This window comes from Hyperolius riggenbachi, chromosome 3, assembly GCF_040937935.1.
Source record: "Hyperolius riggenbachi isolate aHypRig1 chromosome 3, aHypRig1.pri, whole genome shotgun sequence".
Lineage (NCBI taxonomy): Eukaryota > Metazoa > Chordata > Amphibia > Anura > Hyperoliidae > Hyperolius > Hyperolius riggenbachi.
The window spans coordinates 426,627,655-426,646,009 of record NC_090648.1 but is presented as its reverse complement, the minus strand read 5'-3'; the positions used below and the strand labels follow the sequence as shown (position 1 = coordinate 426,646,009).

The 18,355-nt window shown below is 44.3% G+C and overlaps 1 protein-coding gene across 1 annotated transcript in view; it reads right to left on the bottom strand.

Moving 5' to 3' along the window:
- Positions 1 to 16,889, bottom strand: part of LOC137561629 (aldo-keto reductase family 1 member C1-like) — a 52,140-nt gene extending 35,251 nt beyond the window's left edge. The window contains exons 1-2 of the mRNA XM_068272940.1: positions 16,811 to 16,889; positions 1,128 to 1,199 (exon numbers count right to left, since the gene is read on the bottom strand). Coding sequence (XP_068129041.1) covers positions 1,128 to 1,199; positions 16,811 to 16,888 — 150 coding nt within the window. The 5' untranslated portion in view covers position 16,889. The remainder of the gene's footprint in view (positions 1 to 1,127; positions 1,200 to 16,810) is intronic.
- Positions 16,890 to 18,355: the final 1,466 nt, after the last annotated feature.

The following is an 18,355-nucleotide window of genomic DNA, read 5'->3' as shown; positions in this document are numbered from 1 at the left end:
GGCCCGGAACAGAGTGATGGATGTTAAGCCCATCAATTCTGCAACAATCTTGATTGTATACAGAGGTGCCCACACTTTTTTGGCTTGTGAGCTACTTTTAAAAATTAGCAAGTCAAAATGATCTACCTATGTAAAATTTTAGGAGCACACTTGTATATACAGAATGGAAAATGTAGTGCAGTCGGGCTCTACCACGAAGTCTTTCACGATCTACCGGTAGATTGCGATCTCCTCAATGGGCACCCCTGGATCATAATCTTACGAAATCTAGGGGTGTATGCAGTAAACTGCGCTAAGCAGAATTACGAGCATAAAGTCTTACCGTATGATGAGCAGATTGCAATACATTACATACAATGCTTTTTGCTCTACTCGTCGTGCAGTAAGACTTTACCCACTTTACGCACGTAACTCTTGCATACACTCTCTAGGGCCAGTTTTAAGAGGCCCTGTGGCCTTGGGGTAAACTGTAGTGTTGGGGCCCCCTGGCCATTACCCTTCTGCTTCCCCAGGGCCCTGCAAGTATAATAGCAGCCATAATTTCCTATTGGTTCCGGCAGGTGAGTGGACGGGCAGCGGCACCAATAGGTAATTATGGCTGCAATTATACTTGCAGGGCCCCGGGGAGCAATGCGAGCGGGGGAGCAGGCAGAATGTATCAGGGTCGGCGCTGCGGGGGCCTCAGCAGAGGTCAGGACCCCAGGGCAACTGCCCCCTTTGCCTCTATGGTAGCGCCGGCCCTGACACCCTCTAGTGTGTAAAGTGTGGGCATATAATTTGGATAGTTTAGGAAGTACCTCGTGTTATGCTGGGAATACACGGCTCGATTGTGAGCCATTTAGATGGCTAGATAGGTAATTTCCGACACGTCCGATCACCCGCCCGATCGTTTCACCGCTCGATTCTGCATTGAGGACAATGGAAAAAGATAAGAAAAATGAGCGGAAGATAAGAGAATCGCCTGCAGAATCAAGTGTGCAATCAATCGAGCGGCAAAATCGACCAGTGTATGCCCAGCATTACGCATAAGCAGTAAAATTGTACAATCAAGATTGTATCATTAATGGGCACTTTTTAATCTGACCACCCTGTATGCATATAAGGGAAGGACAGTTTAAGAAATGTACCTGATCCAAAATGCCATTAAATTCAAGAGCTGAGATGGTCATTTCATTTTTTGCAATTAAGTCCTCAGGAATCTGAAACAGAAAACAGGTGGTACAAAAATTAATGCAAATTCCTTTATTGTTGCTTACCTTAGTTTGTTCCTTGTAATAATGTATATAATGGATAAATTGTGTATTTGGGACTGTAGTACTACATTCCCAGGTAATAACAATAATATGCCCATGCGTGACTGATAACGACTTCTATATGAATTTGTCAGTCATGAATAACTTTGTTGCAGAAATTTAAACTATTGCTTTGCAAGTGTGCAGCAGTTATAGGCTGGATTCACAAACCGTAAAGGCACAGTTAGCGCATGCACTCAGGAACTATGCAGGCGCGGTTCACACTGGCTGCTGCATTTTTGTCGCAACCCATCTGCTCAACTGTCTACTGGTACGTCTGCCAATTTTCTCGTTGTCCCCGCTCATTGCTGCTCGCCCAGAGACTAGGAAGCAAGGGGGTTCCTGTTGGTTTGTAAAAAAACAAACAAAAAACCCTATGTAAATCATACCTAGCAACAGGGAGGTTTCGCTTTGGTCCGCATTAACCAATGAGAATTTTCTGTGTTGCAGGAGGATCCCCATTGGTTCTTTTGCAAACCAACAGGAAGCCCTATGCTTCCTGTACACCAGGACGAGTGGGGGTGGGATGAGTAGGGATGGGGGCACTAAGTTCATACGGGACAGGTGAGCATTTTGCTTGTGGCGGTAAGCTTAGTGGAATTGGATATGCCCATTTCCATAGGCTTGCATTGCGTCTGATTAGTGTTTGCGGTCGACGTTTTGAGTTGCGGCTGTGGAAAAATTCAGCTATTCAGCATTTTGCATTTGCAGTCCAGCATTTGCGTTCGGAGTTGCTCATGCACAGAGTAAAAATTAGTGAATAGGTGGCATATGGACAAAGCAAGTGTAAAGTATACCAAGGATTACAAAAATGATGTAAATAGTGTAACTCATGTTATACAAGCAATGTATACGTTGCTTGTATAATGTACAGTATTTCCATGTATCAAACAAGTGATGTCATTTATGTAACACGCATTGGGGTCAATTCATAAAAGGCTGTGCGGGGAAAAAATCTTCTTGGGAAAATACCACATTCTGTATTTTAGACTTTTGTGTGCGATAGAGGTGCAGGGATTTCCCGAACTAAGCTGGTGGTAAGACAGAAGCTGCCTGAGTTGATACATTTTCTCCGTGCAGAGACAGCGTTACAGTAAAAGAGGCAGCCCCAGCTTCCCTTTAGATGTGCATTTTTTTTTACTTCCTCTGTTTGCCATGAATCTGTGCTGAATCTGTCTATTAGTCTTTCTAAACAATCTATTTAATTGCCACAGCTTAGAAGATCTTCAAGAAATGTTACACATGCAGGCTTTCTGATGTAAAAACCATATGAAAACAGGTACCCAAGAGGTTAAAAAACACAGCCTGGGGTATTCTGTAAAGCCTTGTTTGTTCTGCTCTCACCGCTGCTGCCTGGGAGATCTGTCTCCATTAACTTTGCTCTTATCCGCACCCTTATCACCTATTCTCCGTCCCAATACCGCCTGCTCTAATCTTTATGAATTGACATTTAGTGGCATGTGTTTAGATAATCACAGCACAAGGCGATAATTTACCTCACTGCTCAGGAATATCAGCTTTACATGCGGTAACAGCTTTTATGAATTGACATTTTGCTAATTGGTCGGTAAAGTCAGCTGTTTTGAGCATTACCGCATGTGGGAATGCTTTATGAATTGACCCAGTGGCCTCAATTCACTAAGATTTATCAAACACTTTATCAAACGTTTGATAATTTACCTCATGTGTAAAATCTAATTTTGAATTCACTAAAGTGTTAAATATTTATCAAATGTTTTATTGATAAAACGTTCAATAAATATATAACATAATATAACACCTTAGTGAATTAAAAATTCGTTTTTACCCATGAGGTAAATTATCAAACGTTTGATAAAGTGTTTGATAAAGCTTAGTGAATTGAGGCCTATTGTGTTGTTTGAGTAATTCCAGCTTAACTTTCTGTGCACCTAAAGTTTAACCTCATTTTATTCATACAAGCAGGCATCATAGTATTATAGTAGATAGCACTTTTTCCTTACAGCACTGGGTTCCCAGTGTGAACCTGGACCAAGAGAATGCCTGCACAGAGTTAATATGTTGTCCCTGTGTTTTATTAGGTTTCCACCATGTCTTCCCGTTTCCTCATACATCCCCAAAACATACAGATACGTTTATTGGTTTCTCTATGATTGGTCCTAGACATATGACTATGGTAGGGATCAGATTGTAGGCCCCTCTTGGGGGTGGACCTTCAATGAGGCTGCCTGAACGACTTCCATCAGGTGGCGTCTTTCAAGGGGCGGCATCCAACCCCCCCCCCCTCCCTCTTCATATTTACCTTCTTGAGTCAGCAGCCCCCTCCTCTACCACAATACCTGGATCCCCCTCTCTAGACCTCAGATCAGCGGTGACCCAGTCAGCTATCTATACTATACTGGGGGCATCTATACTGGGGTCACCTACACCTGGCTACCTATACTGGCGGCAATTATACCTGGGTATCTATACTGGGTGCACCTACCTGGCTAAACTATACTTGGGGCAACTATACCTGGCTATCTATACTGGGGACAACTATAGCTGACTATCTATACTGGGGCCACCTACACCTGGCTACCTATATTGGTGACAATTATATCTGGGTATCTATGGCTACCTATACTGGTGCACCTATAACTGGCTACCTATTCTGGGGGCATCTATACTTGGATATCTATACTGGGGTCACCTGCTTCTGGCTACCTATACCGGCAGCAATTATACCTGGGTATCTATACTGGGTGAGCCTAACTGGCTACACTATACTGGGCTGTAGGCAACTATACCTGGCTACACTATACTGGGCTGGGGGCAACTATACCTGGCTATCTATACTGGGGACAACTATAGCTGGCTATCTATACTGGGGACACCTACACCTGGCTACCAATATTGGCGGCAATTATACCTGGGTATCTATACTGTGTATGATAAAGGCCAGGGAAAAAGTCGAACAGTAACCTAGTTAGTAAAATATTGTTATGAAATACTGCCTCCTGTCCCCCATGCAGTGAGCTCCCCCAGAAGCAAAGCTCAGGCAGCCACATTCCTACATCCCTCTGCAGGCTTAGCAGCGGCAGACAAGCGGTCTCATCCTCCCTCCCCTTCTTCCTGTCCACATCAGCCCAGTGAGCAGGACAGATGAAGGCGGCTGCCTGTGGTCTGCTGTGGGGACTAGACTCTGCAATAGGAGGGGAGAGCTCCAGGCAAGGGAGAGAGGCACAGGGAAGCGTAGCAGGACAAAAGTTCACATGTAGCAAGTGGACTTATGGGTTCCGCCAAGGCCGGCGCTACCATAGAGCCTGTAGGGGCCCCTAAGGTGTTCCTCCAGCTTAATTGTTGCTCCCTGGGACCTCTGCAGAGTCTTTGGCAAAGTAGCAAATCACCTGCGTTGGACGGCAGATGAGACTCTACACTACCAAAGACTCTGCAGGGGCCCCAGGGAGCACAGTTAAGTTGGGAGGTGATTGGGAAGGAGGGTCAGCAGCCGGCTCAGGGGCCCAGGAAGGAAATTTGGCTGCAACAAAAGGCCCTTAATGTCGCTTTTGGTCGGCAGTGTCTGTTGGGGGCCCCCAGGCCAGTGCTGGGCCGAAATTACGCATGAGCGTAATTACGCATCGTAATTCAATGTAAATTTACGCGTAAGCGTTACGCGTAACTTACGGTCTTACGCGTAATTATTTACGCGTAAGACCGTAAGTGGTATCGTAATTACACTGTCTACCGTAATTGCTAGGCATGCGTAATTTTACGAACACTTACGCGTAATTTTACGCGTAATTACTAACGTAAAATCTCCCATTTTCTAAGAGTAGCCAATCAGTCAACATCCTAAGCAACCAATAGTATCTTCTCCCGCCCTTCAGTATAAGCGTACGTTTTGACGCATACGAATGATATGTATGCAATAACTGTCACATTGACGGCTATTGCGTACATATCGTCCGCATGCGTCAAAAAATACGCATTAATGGGTATTACGGCACTACGCGTAACATCGTAGTGTAAGCGCCTTCATTACGGTATCCTTACGCGTAATTGCGTAAGTTTACGCGTAATTACAGTGATGTACCGTAGATAATTTCCTACGCCGTAACCGTAATTGCGTAATGCGTAATAGCGTAAAATTACGCGTAATGATCCGTAAGCGTAGATTTTTCCATTACGACCAGCACTGCCCCAGGCTAATTTTGCCCTGGGGCCCCATAGTTACTAGAACCGGCCCTGGGTTCCGCCATGGGTGCCAATACAAAATAGCGGGATTTGGATTCCCGCGATGCCCGACATAGAGTGGGCGCTGTATCAGGCCCCTCTGACAAAAGACTACCTGGGTGTGTGTGTGGGTGTGTGTGTGTGTGTATATATATGTGTATATATATATATATATATATATATATATATATATATATATATATATATATATATATATATATATATATATATTCTTTAAAGCACTGGTACAATAGTCAGTGCTATATCAATGCTAAATAAATAAAGTGTTGGCCGCGTTCCACGATCACTAGTGAGCTTCCTCCTTCTGGCTGGAAGGAGGAAGCACGGTAGTGAGTCATGGAACGCAGCCAACACTTTGTGTATGACATGAATGGCATGCAGGGGATCCCATGGACTTCTGGGTAAGTGAACCCCCTCACCAGCGGTCACACCTGGTGTAATCAGACTTGATCACCATTTCAATTCCGAGTAGCTACGAACTTGTAGCTACTCTGAAGCTCATCACTGAATAATAGGCTGTCAGCTTCCACCCTGGTCACACAGTATGTGATCCTATTCTGTTTCTGTCACTAGAAATACACGGCAATGTTTCAATTATTTTTTCACTTTCTTGCAAACTGCTTTAGCAGGCTGCGGCAAAATAGTATTCAAGCAAAGTAAATACTATCTATTACGGAGTGAAGATTTTTCATTTTACAGCCCTTGCCATTTGAATAATTTCCTTTTGGTTTACATATTAAAATTACCAAAAGTTTGCTTTCTTAAAACAGAAAGAATTTGCAATAATTCAGGTTGGAGTGAGCTTGAGATGTCTCCCAGAGCATCACTGCTGAATATATGCAAATTAACCATTGTTACCCTTGGAAGCTAAACACGCCTCCAGAACTGCTGGAATGCAATGATGTGTCAGCTTGTTAATTTGTACAGAGTCATAATAATCCAACATGCATACAGACTGTTTTGGATTGTTTGATCCATATCAGTGCATGGTATGGATTAATTTGGCATATAAAAATTATAAGGGTTCATACAGGTCTCAGGGACAGAAAGTGAGAAAAAAATAATTCCAAAAGGAAAACCAGCAACATCAAGAATTCAAAGTAGGTTTTAACAACCTTCCACACTCTTGAAAACAATGTTAACACAGGAGTGTATTCACTAAACTGTGGTAAGCAGAATAAGGTGCGTAAAGTGTTACCATATGATGAGTAGAGATTAATGTATTGCTTTGAGGTTTTGGGACCCCTAATGGACAAAAATCTTCCATCCAAACCAATCAGATTGACAGGATCTATCTGAAAATCAGATAGATTTCATTAATCTGATCGATGTGATTTTCGGATAAATCCTGTCAAACTGATTGGATTGGTTAAGAGATTTTTGTCCCTTATTGGTCCCAAATGATCATTTCCAATCGTTTATGTGAAGAATCATTCGTAAACGATCATTTGGCAAATTGTGCCGTTAGTGGCCACCATTCCCTTCATTAAGCAGTATATGCATGTTGTTCTGTTTTCGTGCCCTATTGTTTCATTCACATGCTGAAATCTAAACAGGGATTAGTTACGGTTTGTAAATACACAGCTGTCAGCTATTAGATGAGTAATTAAAAAACAAAAAAGGAGAAGATCTGACTAGTACTTACTATTTTAGGGGTAAATGTTCCCAGCGCCACCACTGGCATCATGTTCCCATCATTGAGCAGTATGCGGGAGTCTTGGTGAAGTTGGGTGCCCTTGTCTTGCTGGTTCACAGCCGACATCCTGAGTGTGATGGAGTGCGAGGAGACTGTGCCCGGGATACTTATATCCCAAGCATGTCTCCAGAATTCCATAGAAAATCCTCTCTACAACCATATCTACAATGTTCTCATTGTAGCCTCCTTTTTAACAAGGACCCCAAACCATGGAATCTCTGTTGCAAACTTGTCATTTGACATTAGTGAATCAATTCAGCAAAAGGCGAAGCAAGAGTTTATTTTGTAATTTCATGCTTTATTTTGTGCTTTTGTGTCATCTGACCTGTATGTTAGGAGTCGGAGTGTATGTGTTGCATTGTTACATTGTTACATGTTACATTGCTCAGCGGAGAATTGGATTACCCCCTTCATAAGGCTGATGTCAGTCTTTGTCAGATGGTTTATGTCCAGAAGCAACGCACAGGAGTCTAAAGAGATTAATCTATAGGCCTCAAGTTTCGTAACTTGTTATTAACAAAGAAAACAGTTGTGAGGATGCGGATTGTGTAATAAGATACTTGGTACATCACAGAATCACAAGACACAGTTTGTAATTTAAAAAAAAAAAAAATTTGCAGCAAAATCCAGGTTAAAAAATATTACCAATTGTAAACAGGGGCGCTTCTTGAACAGTAGGGATGTCATTATTATTATTTTTTATTTATATGGTGCCAACATATTCCGCAGCGCTTTACAAAGCACAATAAGACGACAAGGGGAACATAGATACAACTAACAAATGTACAGCAGAGTTCCAAGCAGCACAAATATTGTTACAAAAACAGTAAACATTAGGCAGATGACCCTGCCCTTGTGAGCTTACAATTTAATGGGTAGTGGGGGTAGTGGGTAAGGGGGTGGAGGATGGACGAGGCAGTGACCCTTTGCCTCTGAATACATTGTGACAGATAAGTAAATAAGGGCTATAGAATGTTATAAGCTTGTCTGAAAAGGTGTGTTTTAAGAGTGCGTTTGAAGATGTCCAGGTTTGGAGCATGATGTACAGGCTGTGGAAGAGAGTTCCAGATAAGGGATGATGCTCGTGTAAAGTCCTGGATGCGAGCATGAGAGGAGGTGATCAGCTTAGAGGCCAGGAGAATTTCTTGGGAGGAGCGAAGGTTGCGGGAGGGACAATAACTTGAGATGTCATGAACTGTTCGCTGTCAAACAGTCCCTGTGTAGCTACCTCGGGGCTACTTCCGAGTTGTTGAGGTCCGTCAGTACTGCGCTGGCCCGGCGCCATGTCTCCTTGATCACGCCCACAGCTGGGAGCTTTCTGTGCATGCGTACGATGTCGCAACTACTTTGTTTCTTCACAAGTCCGTAAATGAAGAAGAGGCACTGGGGTTCAAAAGAGGTACTGTCCCTCCAAAAGAGGTACAGTTGGGAGCTCTGGTTTAGAGATCTTCTCAGCAGACCAATAGTATAGTTCCCATACTCGCCCCACCCGCTCTGTCATGCACAGCATGTCACCCTCCTCCTGTATGGCAGTAGATGTAAAATGTTGCTAGCATGCAGTTTAGTGATGCATCTCTACAGCATTGGGCCCTGAACTGTTGCTTGAGAGATTGAGTCCTGATCTGTGCGGTTGACAGTGCTTGTGCATGTGTACGAGGTTTCAGAAGTGAATTCTATTTTCATTATAAAATGACATCAAATATAGTAGACCTTTTAAGATTTAAAGATGGGCTGCAGCCCGCAGACAATTTCCAAAACAGGTGGTAAGCTCAAACTGCACTTCTTTGTAGAAAATGTTTATTTGCACTATGGCAACTTGTTTCATGAGCACGTTTGGCTCATTTCCTCATCAAGCCAAATTTCAGCCTGACTTTTTCATATTGTTGGCACTGAAAGTTGCCCTGAGGAAGTGAGCCAAATGTACTCACTAAATGCATTTCCATAGTGCAAATAAACACACTTTTTTTTTTCTTTAACCTCCCTGGCGTTCAATTTTCCCAAGATTTCTGTGCAAACAGTGATAAAATTTATTTTTAAAACTTTTTTTTTCCTGTAACTTGCCAAAATGTGTCAAGCAAGGGTCTAGTATACAGTGCAGGAGAGTATTGATGTGTATGCATGTTTATACTGTTCACAGCATGTTTTTTTGGACAGACATTTCTGTCCATACCGCTAGGGAGGGACCACTGTTGCAAAAATCTTAATTTAAAATGTATGTAAACATATACAAATAAGAAGTATGTTTCTTCCAAAGTAAAATGAGCCATAAATTACTTTTCTCCTATGTTGCTGTCACTTATAGTAAGTAGTAGAAATCTGACAGAACCAACAGGTTTTGGACTAGCTTATCTCCTCATGGGGGATTCTCAGGGTTTTCTTTTTCAAAAGCACTTGGTAAATGGCATTTTCTCCGTCCAACTACCAAAAAAGTGGCTGGCCAGTAAAATATATATATATATATATATATATATATATATATATATATATATATATATATTTATTTATTTTTTTTTTTTCAGGGATTGTCTTTATAAAGAACTAGCTGATGACCCAGTGTTGCCTGGGTATGTATTTGGCTGGTGTTGGCTCCACCCACTTTTTCTAACCCTAACACACAATTGCTCAATTGCTCAATGACCAAGTTTGTGAGCTTTGCGGTCTTTGGCATCAATAATTTGCTTTGAAATGAAACAAATCTGATTGACTGTTTGTGGCTCCACCCCCTTTTCTGAATTTGGACCCCAGTCACCCAATAGAGATGGCCTGAATGGTTTGCATTCGAACGCAAACACGCAAACTCCGTTGGTTCACGATCGAACGCGAACTATATGCGAGTTCGACCCGCCCCCTATACTACATCACTAGGGTCAACTTTGACCCTCTACATCACAGTCAGCAGACACATGGTAGACAATCAGGCTATACTCTCTCCTAGAGCCTTCCCCCCCTCCCCCCCTTATAAAAGGCAAGCAGCATCAGCCATTTCACTCACTCGTTTGGCTGCAGTAAGAGAAGGGAGAGGAACCTGCTGTAGACATAGGGAAAGCTTAGTTAGGCTCTTGTTAGGCTTGTTAGCTTGCTCCTTGCTGATACTTATTGCTAAAAGGCCCCCCTCAACAGCTCTTTTGAGAGCTAATGTTGTTCTTGTGATCTATTTTTTTTTCTTGTTTGTGTGTCCCACAGACACTTGTGTTGCATATACAGCCCTGTCAGTCAGTTGCAGCTGGCCCTTGGCAATTCCTACTGTGCCACTGCCAGGCCCAGCACATTCAGTGACTACCTGTGTGTGTGACAGCTGCACATTTGTAATATTAATCACTGCATACCTACCTGTTCAGTGCACCTACCTATGTGAGCACACGCAGTGTTATATACCAGTCACTGCACCTGTTCACGGTACCTGTGTGTGTGACAGCTGCACATTTGTAATACCAATCACTGCATACCTACCTGTTCAGTGCACCTACCTACGTGAGCGCACGCAGTGTTATATACCAGTCACTGCACCTGTTCACGGTACCTGTGTGTGTGACAGCTGCACATTTGTAATATCAATCACTGCATACCTACCTGTTCAGTGCACCTATCTATGTGAGCGCACGCAGTGTTATATACCAGTCACTGCACCTGTTCATGGTTCCTGTGTGTGTGACAGCTGCACATTTGTAATTCCAATCACTGCATACCTACCTGTTCAGTGTGTTCAGTGCAACTACCTACGTGAGCACACACAGTGTTATATACCAGTCACTGCACCTGTTCATGGTACCTGTGTGTGTGACAGCTGCACATTTGTAATACCAATCACTGCATACCTACCTGTTCAGTGCACCTACCTACGTGAGTGCACGCAGTGGTATATACCAGTCACTGCACCTGTTCACGCTACCTGTGTGTGTGACAGCTGCACATTTGCAATACCAATCACTGCATACCTACCTGTTCAGTGCACCTACCTATGTGAGCGACGCAGTGTTATATACCAGTCACTGTACCTGTTCACGATACCTGTGTGTGTGACAGCTGCACATTTGTAATACCAATCACTGCATACCTGTTCAGTGCACCTTACCTACGTGACCGCACGCAGTGTTATATTATATACCAGTCACTGCACCTGTTCACGGTACCTTTGTGTGTGACAGCTACACATTGTATTGATACCAGTCACTGCATACCTGTTCAGTGCACCTACATGACCGTACTCAGTGTTATAATATATACCAGTCACTGAATACCTGTTCACGGTACCTGTGTGTGACAGCTGCACATTTGTAATACTAGGCATTGCATAATTGTACACAGTCCCTGTGTGACCGCACCCTGTTTAATATACCAGCTTGTGCATACCTGTTAACTGCACCTGTGTGACAGCTGAACATTGTATTGTAATACCAGTCACTGCATACCTTTCACTGCACCTGTGTGACTGCACATTGCATTAGTCAGGTCAGTGCATACCTTTCACTTCATACCCCAATCTCCCCCCGATATGGACAAAACAACAGGCAGAGGCAGGCCACCTGACAGGTCTGTTTGAGGTCGTGTTGACGTGATTTCTTGCGACCCTGGACCAAAGTGCAGTGCTCAGAAGAAGGCACGTTCCATCAACTCCCAAGATTGTCAGGACATGGTTGACTATTTAACACAGAACACCTCATCTTCCACAGCCACCAGCGCTACTACAAGCACCACATCCATGGCATTTGACACTTTGCAGTTATTTGGTGGGGGATTAACTGAATCACAGCCATTATTGTTACAACAAGATGAAGGCGCTAAGCAAGTTACACCACCTCATATGTCTGAGTTAGGCAACACTATGGACGTAAGGTGTGAGGAGGAGGATGATGAAGTACTTGCTGTTGGTGCAGTTTTGGAGGTGTCTGATGCAAGCGAAGCTGGGGAGGATGATTATGATTATGATGATATGGATGTCATGTGGGTTCCCAATAGAGGAGATGAACACGGTGGACAGTTCAGAGGGGGAGTCAGAGAGGAGTAGGGGGAGATGAGTTCCTGAAAAAAGCAGGGGGAGCTTGTCGTCAGAAACAGCTGGTGGCAGTGTCGGGCGCCATGTATCGCCACCTATGGACAGCCAGCCGACATGCCCTTCAACGTCAGCTGCTGACGCCACCATAGTGCCATCACCCCTGGGCTCAGCGGTGTGGAAATGTTTTTGTGTGTCTGCCTCAGATCAGAGCAATGCCATCTGTTCTCTCTGCCACCAAAAATTGAGCCATGGAAAGCCCAACACTTGGGTAGGGACAATTGCCTTACGAAGGCACATGGAGAAAAGGCATGAACTGCAATGGCAAGACCACCTGAGGAAAAGCAGCACACAAAAGCAAAGCCACCCTCCTTCTCCTCTTCCTCCTTCAGGTGCATCATCTTCAGCCGCTTTCTCCCTTGCACCTTCACAATCACAGCCACCCTCCTCCACTCCGCCTCTCACCTTGAGCGGTTCCTGCTCCTCTGCCCACAGCAGCAGCCAGGTGTCCGTGAGGGAAATCTTTGAGCGGAAGAAGCCAATGTCTGCCAGTCACCCCCTTGCCCGGCGCCTGACAGCTGGCTTGGTGGAACTGTTAGCTCGGCAGCTTTTACCATACCAGCTGGTGGACTCTGAGGCCTTCCGAAAATGTATGGCCATTGGGACACTGCAGTGGGAGATACCAGGCCGCAATTATTTCTAAAAAAAGGCGATATCCAAACTGTACTGTGAATTTGAAAGGCAAGTGGTGTTATCTCTGGCACACGGCGTTGGGTCAAGGGTCTATCTGACCACAGATGCCTGGTCTGCCAAGCACAGTCAGGGCAGGTACATTACTTTACACAGCCCATTGGGTGAACCTGGTAACCACTGGCAAGCAGATAGTACGTGGCTGTGCAGCGGACCTAGTTGTGACACCTCCATGGCTTGCAGGCAGGCCTCCTGCCACCTCCTTCTCCTCCTCCTGCTACATCCTCTTCGCTGTCGTCCTCCTTCTCCTACTTGACTGTGTGGCAGTACAACTCTACTGGTGCTGCAATCTCCTCTCCAGCTACACAGCCCCAGCTCCTCAGGACCTATGCTACATGCCAGGTACGACGGTGTCACGCCATCTTAGACATGTCTTGTCTCAAAGCGGTGGGTCACACTGGAGCAGTTCTCCTGGCTGCTCTTAACAAACAGGTGGATCAGTGGCTGACCCCGTACCAACTGGAGATCGGCAACGTGATGTGTGACTACGGCAGCAATATACCCTGCATGGCACATGTGCTGAATCTAATAATTCAGAGATTTGCGTGTAAGTACCCAGGCTTACAGGACATCCTGAAACAGTCCAGGAAGGTGTGTGGGCATTTCAGGCGGGTCTTACACGGCCATGGCACGCTTGGCCGATATTCAGCGGAGAAACAACTTGCCAGTGAGGGGCTTGATTTGCGATAGCCCGACTCACTGGAATTTGACCCTCCTGATGTTTAACCACCTGCTACAACAGGAGAAAGCCATCAAACAGTATCTGTACAACCACAGTGAAAGGACATGCTCTGGGGATGAGGATGTTATGGCTGCAGTACAGGACTCTCATGCGAAATGCCTGCATGCTCATGCAGCCACTTGAGGAGGTGACAAACCTGGTGAGTCGCAGTGAAGGCGCCATCAGCGACTTGATCCCATATGCTTTTTTCCTGGAGCGTGTCATGCGTAGAGTGGTGGATCAAGCTGTGGAGGAGCGTGAACAGGAGGAAGAATTGTGGGATCAATTCTCATCAGAACCAGATGTTTCCTCAACACCTGTGGCAGCACAGAGGGGGGAGGAGGAGGAGAAAGAGTCGTGTGGGGAAGAGGAGTGAGATGATGAGGAAGGTGTTTTTGTTTGAGGAGAAGGCAGAAGAATAACCGCAGCAGGCATCGCAGGGGGCTTATGCTGCTCAACGTTCCCGTGGTATTCTTTGTGGCTGGGGGGAGGAGGAGAACTTACCTGACATCACTGAGGAAGAGAAAGAGGAGATGGATAGTACGTCTGCATCTAAATTTGTGCAGATGGCGGCTTTCATGCTGTCCAGCCTGTTGAGGGACCCCGTATAAAAAAACTCAAGGGAAATGACCTGTACTGGGTGGCCACGCTACTAGACCCTCGGTATAAGCACAAAGTGGCGGAGATGTTACCAACTCACCTGAAGGTAGAAAGTATGCAGCACTTGCAGAACAAGCTGGCAACTATGCTTTACAGTGCGTTTAAGGGTGTCACAGCACAACGGAATAAAGGTACCACTGCCAGTAATCCTTCTCCCATGTCCACGCAGGCAAGGACAGGACGCTCCAGCAATCTCATGGTGATGTCAGACATGCAGACATTCTTTAGTCCACCAACGCTTCGACTGGCAGGTAGCCGACTACCTGGCCTTAAGTCTGGATGTAGACACTATGAGCAGCGATGAACCCCTGGACTACTGGCTGCACAGGCTTGACCTGGCCAGAGCTGTCACAATTTGCCATCCAACTTCTGTCTTGCCCTGCCTCAAGCGTCCTGTCAGAAAGGAACTTCAGCATAGCTGGAGGCATTGTCACTGAGAAGAGAAGTCGCCTAGGTCACAAAAGTGTTCAGTACCTCATCTTTATCAAAATTAATGAGGCATGGATCCCGGAGGGCTACTGCCCGCCCAAAGACTAAGTCAGTCCCCACACACAGTATCTCTGCCTGCACGCCCTGTGACTGGCTGCCTGCCCCAAGACTAAGTCGCTCCCCACACAGCATCTCTGCCTGCAGGCCGCTTGACTGCCTTCTCCGCCACCACCAGCAGGGTCCAGGACCCCAGGCGGATTCCTGAATTTAGCTATAATAATTTTTCTGGTGTGTGTACATGCCTGCCTAATTTTTCTGTCTGCACTGCAGCTGCAACAACAAAACAAAAGTCATGTACATGTGTCAATTACCCTTCATGATCGTTACTGTTACCTTGCAACCATGGTGAAGGGGCTTGCGTATCACAATGAAGCAATGACCACCGGCTATATGAGTGTCTCAGGGGGGGAGGGGAGCACACCCAAGATAATAAGGTTGTTGCTTTATTGTGGACAGACCAAATTCGATCAGCTGGACAGTCACTGAGCCCACAGTCATTGAGCTACCTCAGCCCAGCGACCATATGGGCTTGAAAACCGCCATGGCCTGCACTCTCGCCATGGTGTGCACCAGTCCACAAACACCGTCACTACACAAACAGCTGTTTGCAGTGCGTTACACAGTGAGTTTGGTCTGTCAGTGTGAAGCAGTACACTAATTACACTACCTGATTGATGTATACACATGCAAGATGTTTTAAAGCACTTTAGGCCTCCAATTTAGTAATAAAATTTGATTTTCTGCCATTAAACCCTGCTGTGCGTAAAATACGGATTTTCCCCGGGACTTTTGGCATGTATCCCACTCCGCCATGCCCACCTCCAGGGTATAGACCCCTTGAAACATCTTTTCCATCACTTTTGTGGCCAGCAAAAATGTTTCTAGTTTTCAAAGTTCGCCTCCCCTTTGAAGTCTAATGCGGTTTGCGAGAGTTCGCGCGAACCAAACTTTTGCGGAAGTTCGCGTTCGAGGTTTGCGAACCGAAAATAGGAGGTTCGAGCCATCTCTATCACCCAATGACCAAATGTACCAGGTTTGAGGCTTGTGCCATTAACAGTGCAAGAATGGCAGCACTTACATATTCCCCTTGAAAATCAATAGGTGAATTTTGATTGGCTTTAGTAGGCTCCACCCACTTTTCTGAATATTAATCCCAGTCACCTAGTGACTAACTGTGCAAAGTTTGAGAACCCTACCATTAACAGTTTAAGAATGGCTGCAGTTTACATTTTCCCAGTGAAATGTGTATTTGTCTCTGCCCACTTTTCGGGTATGGGAATGAAAAGTATCATATATGTTATTCCAGGTAATGTACTATGTGTGTGCCAAATTTCATTCAAATCCGATCAGCCATTTTTGCGTGATCGAGTAACAAACATCCAAACATCTGAACTTTCCCATTTATATTAGTAAGATAAAGGCTATGCTGAGAATCTTCTATGGAGAGATGGACTAGCCCAAAACCTGTCAGTAATGCTAGATTTCTACTACCTACTGTAAGTGACAGCAAAATAGGAGAAAAGTAATCTATGGCTCATTTTACTCAGGAAGAAATGTACTTCTTATTTGTATGTGTATTTGCGACAGGCTTCTCCTTTTTTTTACGCCAAATGAAGGAAACATCATTGTGACCAAACAATTCAATTTTTGTGTCATCTGACCAGAACACAGAAGACCAGAAGTATTCTTTGTCCAGATGAGTATTTGCAAAGTCCAAGCAAGCTTTTGTGTGCCTTATCTGGAGAAGTGGCGTCGTCCTTGGTCTGCATCCGTGGAACCCAGAAGCGTGCAGTGTCCATTGGATTGTCTGCCTTGAGACATTGCAATTTGCCACCAGCAGAGCCCAGATTCACCAGGATGGCCTTGGTGTTCCTTGGGTTCTTTTTCACCTCTCTCACTATCCTCCTGGCCAGCACAGGGGTCACTTTTTGCTTCTAACCACGTCCTCATCACGTGTGTTTTTTAATAATACTTTGCCACTGGAACTTGGAAATTACCTTGTAGCCCTTTCCTGACTTGTGAGCAGACACAATGCGCAGCCGCAGGTCCTCACTGAGCTCCTTTGTCTTAGCCATGACTGTCCACAAACCAACTGCAGAGAGCTGCTGTTTTTCACCTGTTGAGTTGATTAAAAGAGCAGTTCCCAATTAATCAGGGTAATTAGGATGCTTGAACAGCTTGGACTATTTGGAATGGAATAGAACTTTGGATTTTCCCACAGACTGTGACAGTTTGTGAAAGGTATGAATAATTTTGGACTGGACACTTTTTGCTCAAATGTAAATAATAGCTGAGAAATTGGTTTTTTTCACTATAATGTCACTACATCGTCTTATTATCTTTTGGGAGACACCTCATTTCCCATCAAAAAAATTACTTACTGGTTGAATAAAAGTAACTTTAAATCAAAATTTGCCAGGGGTATGAATAGTTATGGGCAGCACTGTATCTCTTTGTGTAGGTCTGCTTTAATATGCGGAAAGAAGTGAGGGATCATAAAATAACATAGACAACAAGATTCAGTCATTACGAAGTGAGAGAGCAGATACAGTAAAATTCACTTGTAGACTTCATGGGACATAGCAAAGTAGTTTACCTTTTCATAATTTGTCATACATTGTATATTTATACAGGCACATGGCCGAAACCTGGGGACAGAGTTTACTTACTGGAGCCAGTTTCATTATATAAGAAGTTACTATAACAAAATTCTACTGTAATAGCTGTGGTAAATGGTTATCCACGGACGCATCCTGCTACATCTCCTGACTAAACTCACATGTGTGTTTCCTACAAATCTGTGTGACTTCACAAATAACTACTCACAGCCATACAGACATGGTTCAGCACAGTCAGCTGAGAGTGTTTAGATGAATGGTATTAAGGCCAGATTATTATTAGTAAGCACTTATATAGCTCAGTGATGAGCGAAAATGCAAATATTCTTTTCACCAAATTTTCGCCGAAATAAATACAATTTTCGCTTCGACAAGCAAAAATTCGCCTGAATATTTTCACATTTATTTTCGCCTAATGTCTGCGATTTTCGCGGTCACTTGCAAAGCCCCCTTATAAGCTAGAATCACCAAATTAGCAGAGTATGTTAAGGAGAACAGTGGGTATAAGGGGAATTTTTTTTTTTTCAAAAAGACCTTATAGTTTTGGAGAAAATCCATTAAAGTTACGATAGGAAAAATGTATAAGTTACATAGTTACATACATAGTTATTTTGGTTGAAAAAAGACATACGTCCATCAAGTTCAACCAGTATAAAGTACAACACCAGCCTGCTCCCTCACATATCCCTGTTGATCCAGAGGAAGGCAAAAAACCCTTACAAGGCATGGTCCAATTAGCCCCTAAAGGGAAAAATTCCTTCCCGACTCCAGATGGCAATCAGATAAAATCCCTGGATCAACATCATTAGGCATTACCTAGTAATGCCTAATGTAAATTTGTGTTGTTGTTTTTTTGTTAAGCGCCTCAATATACATAGTGATTTGAATAAAAAATAATTATTATATGAAGTGTACGTGTCAGTA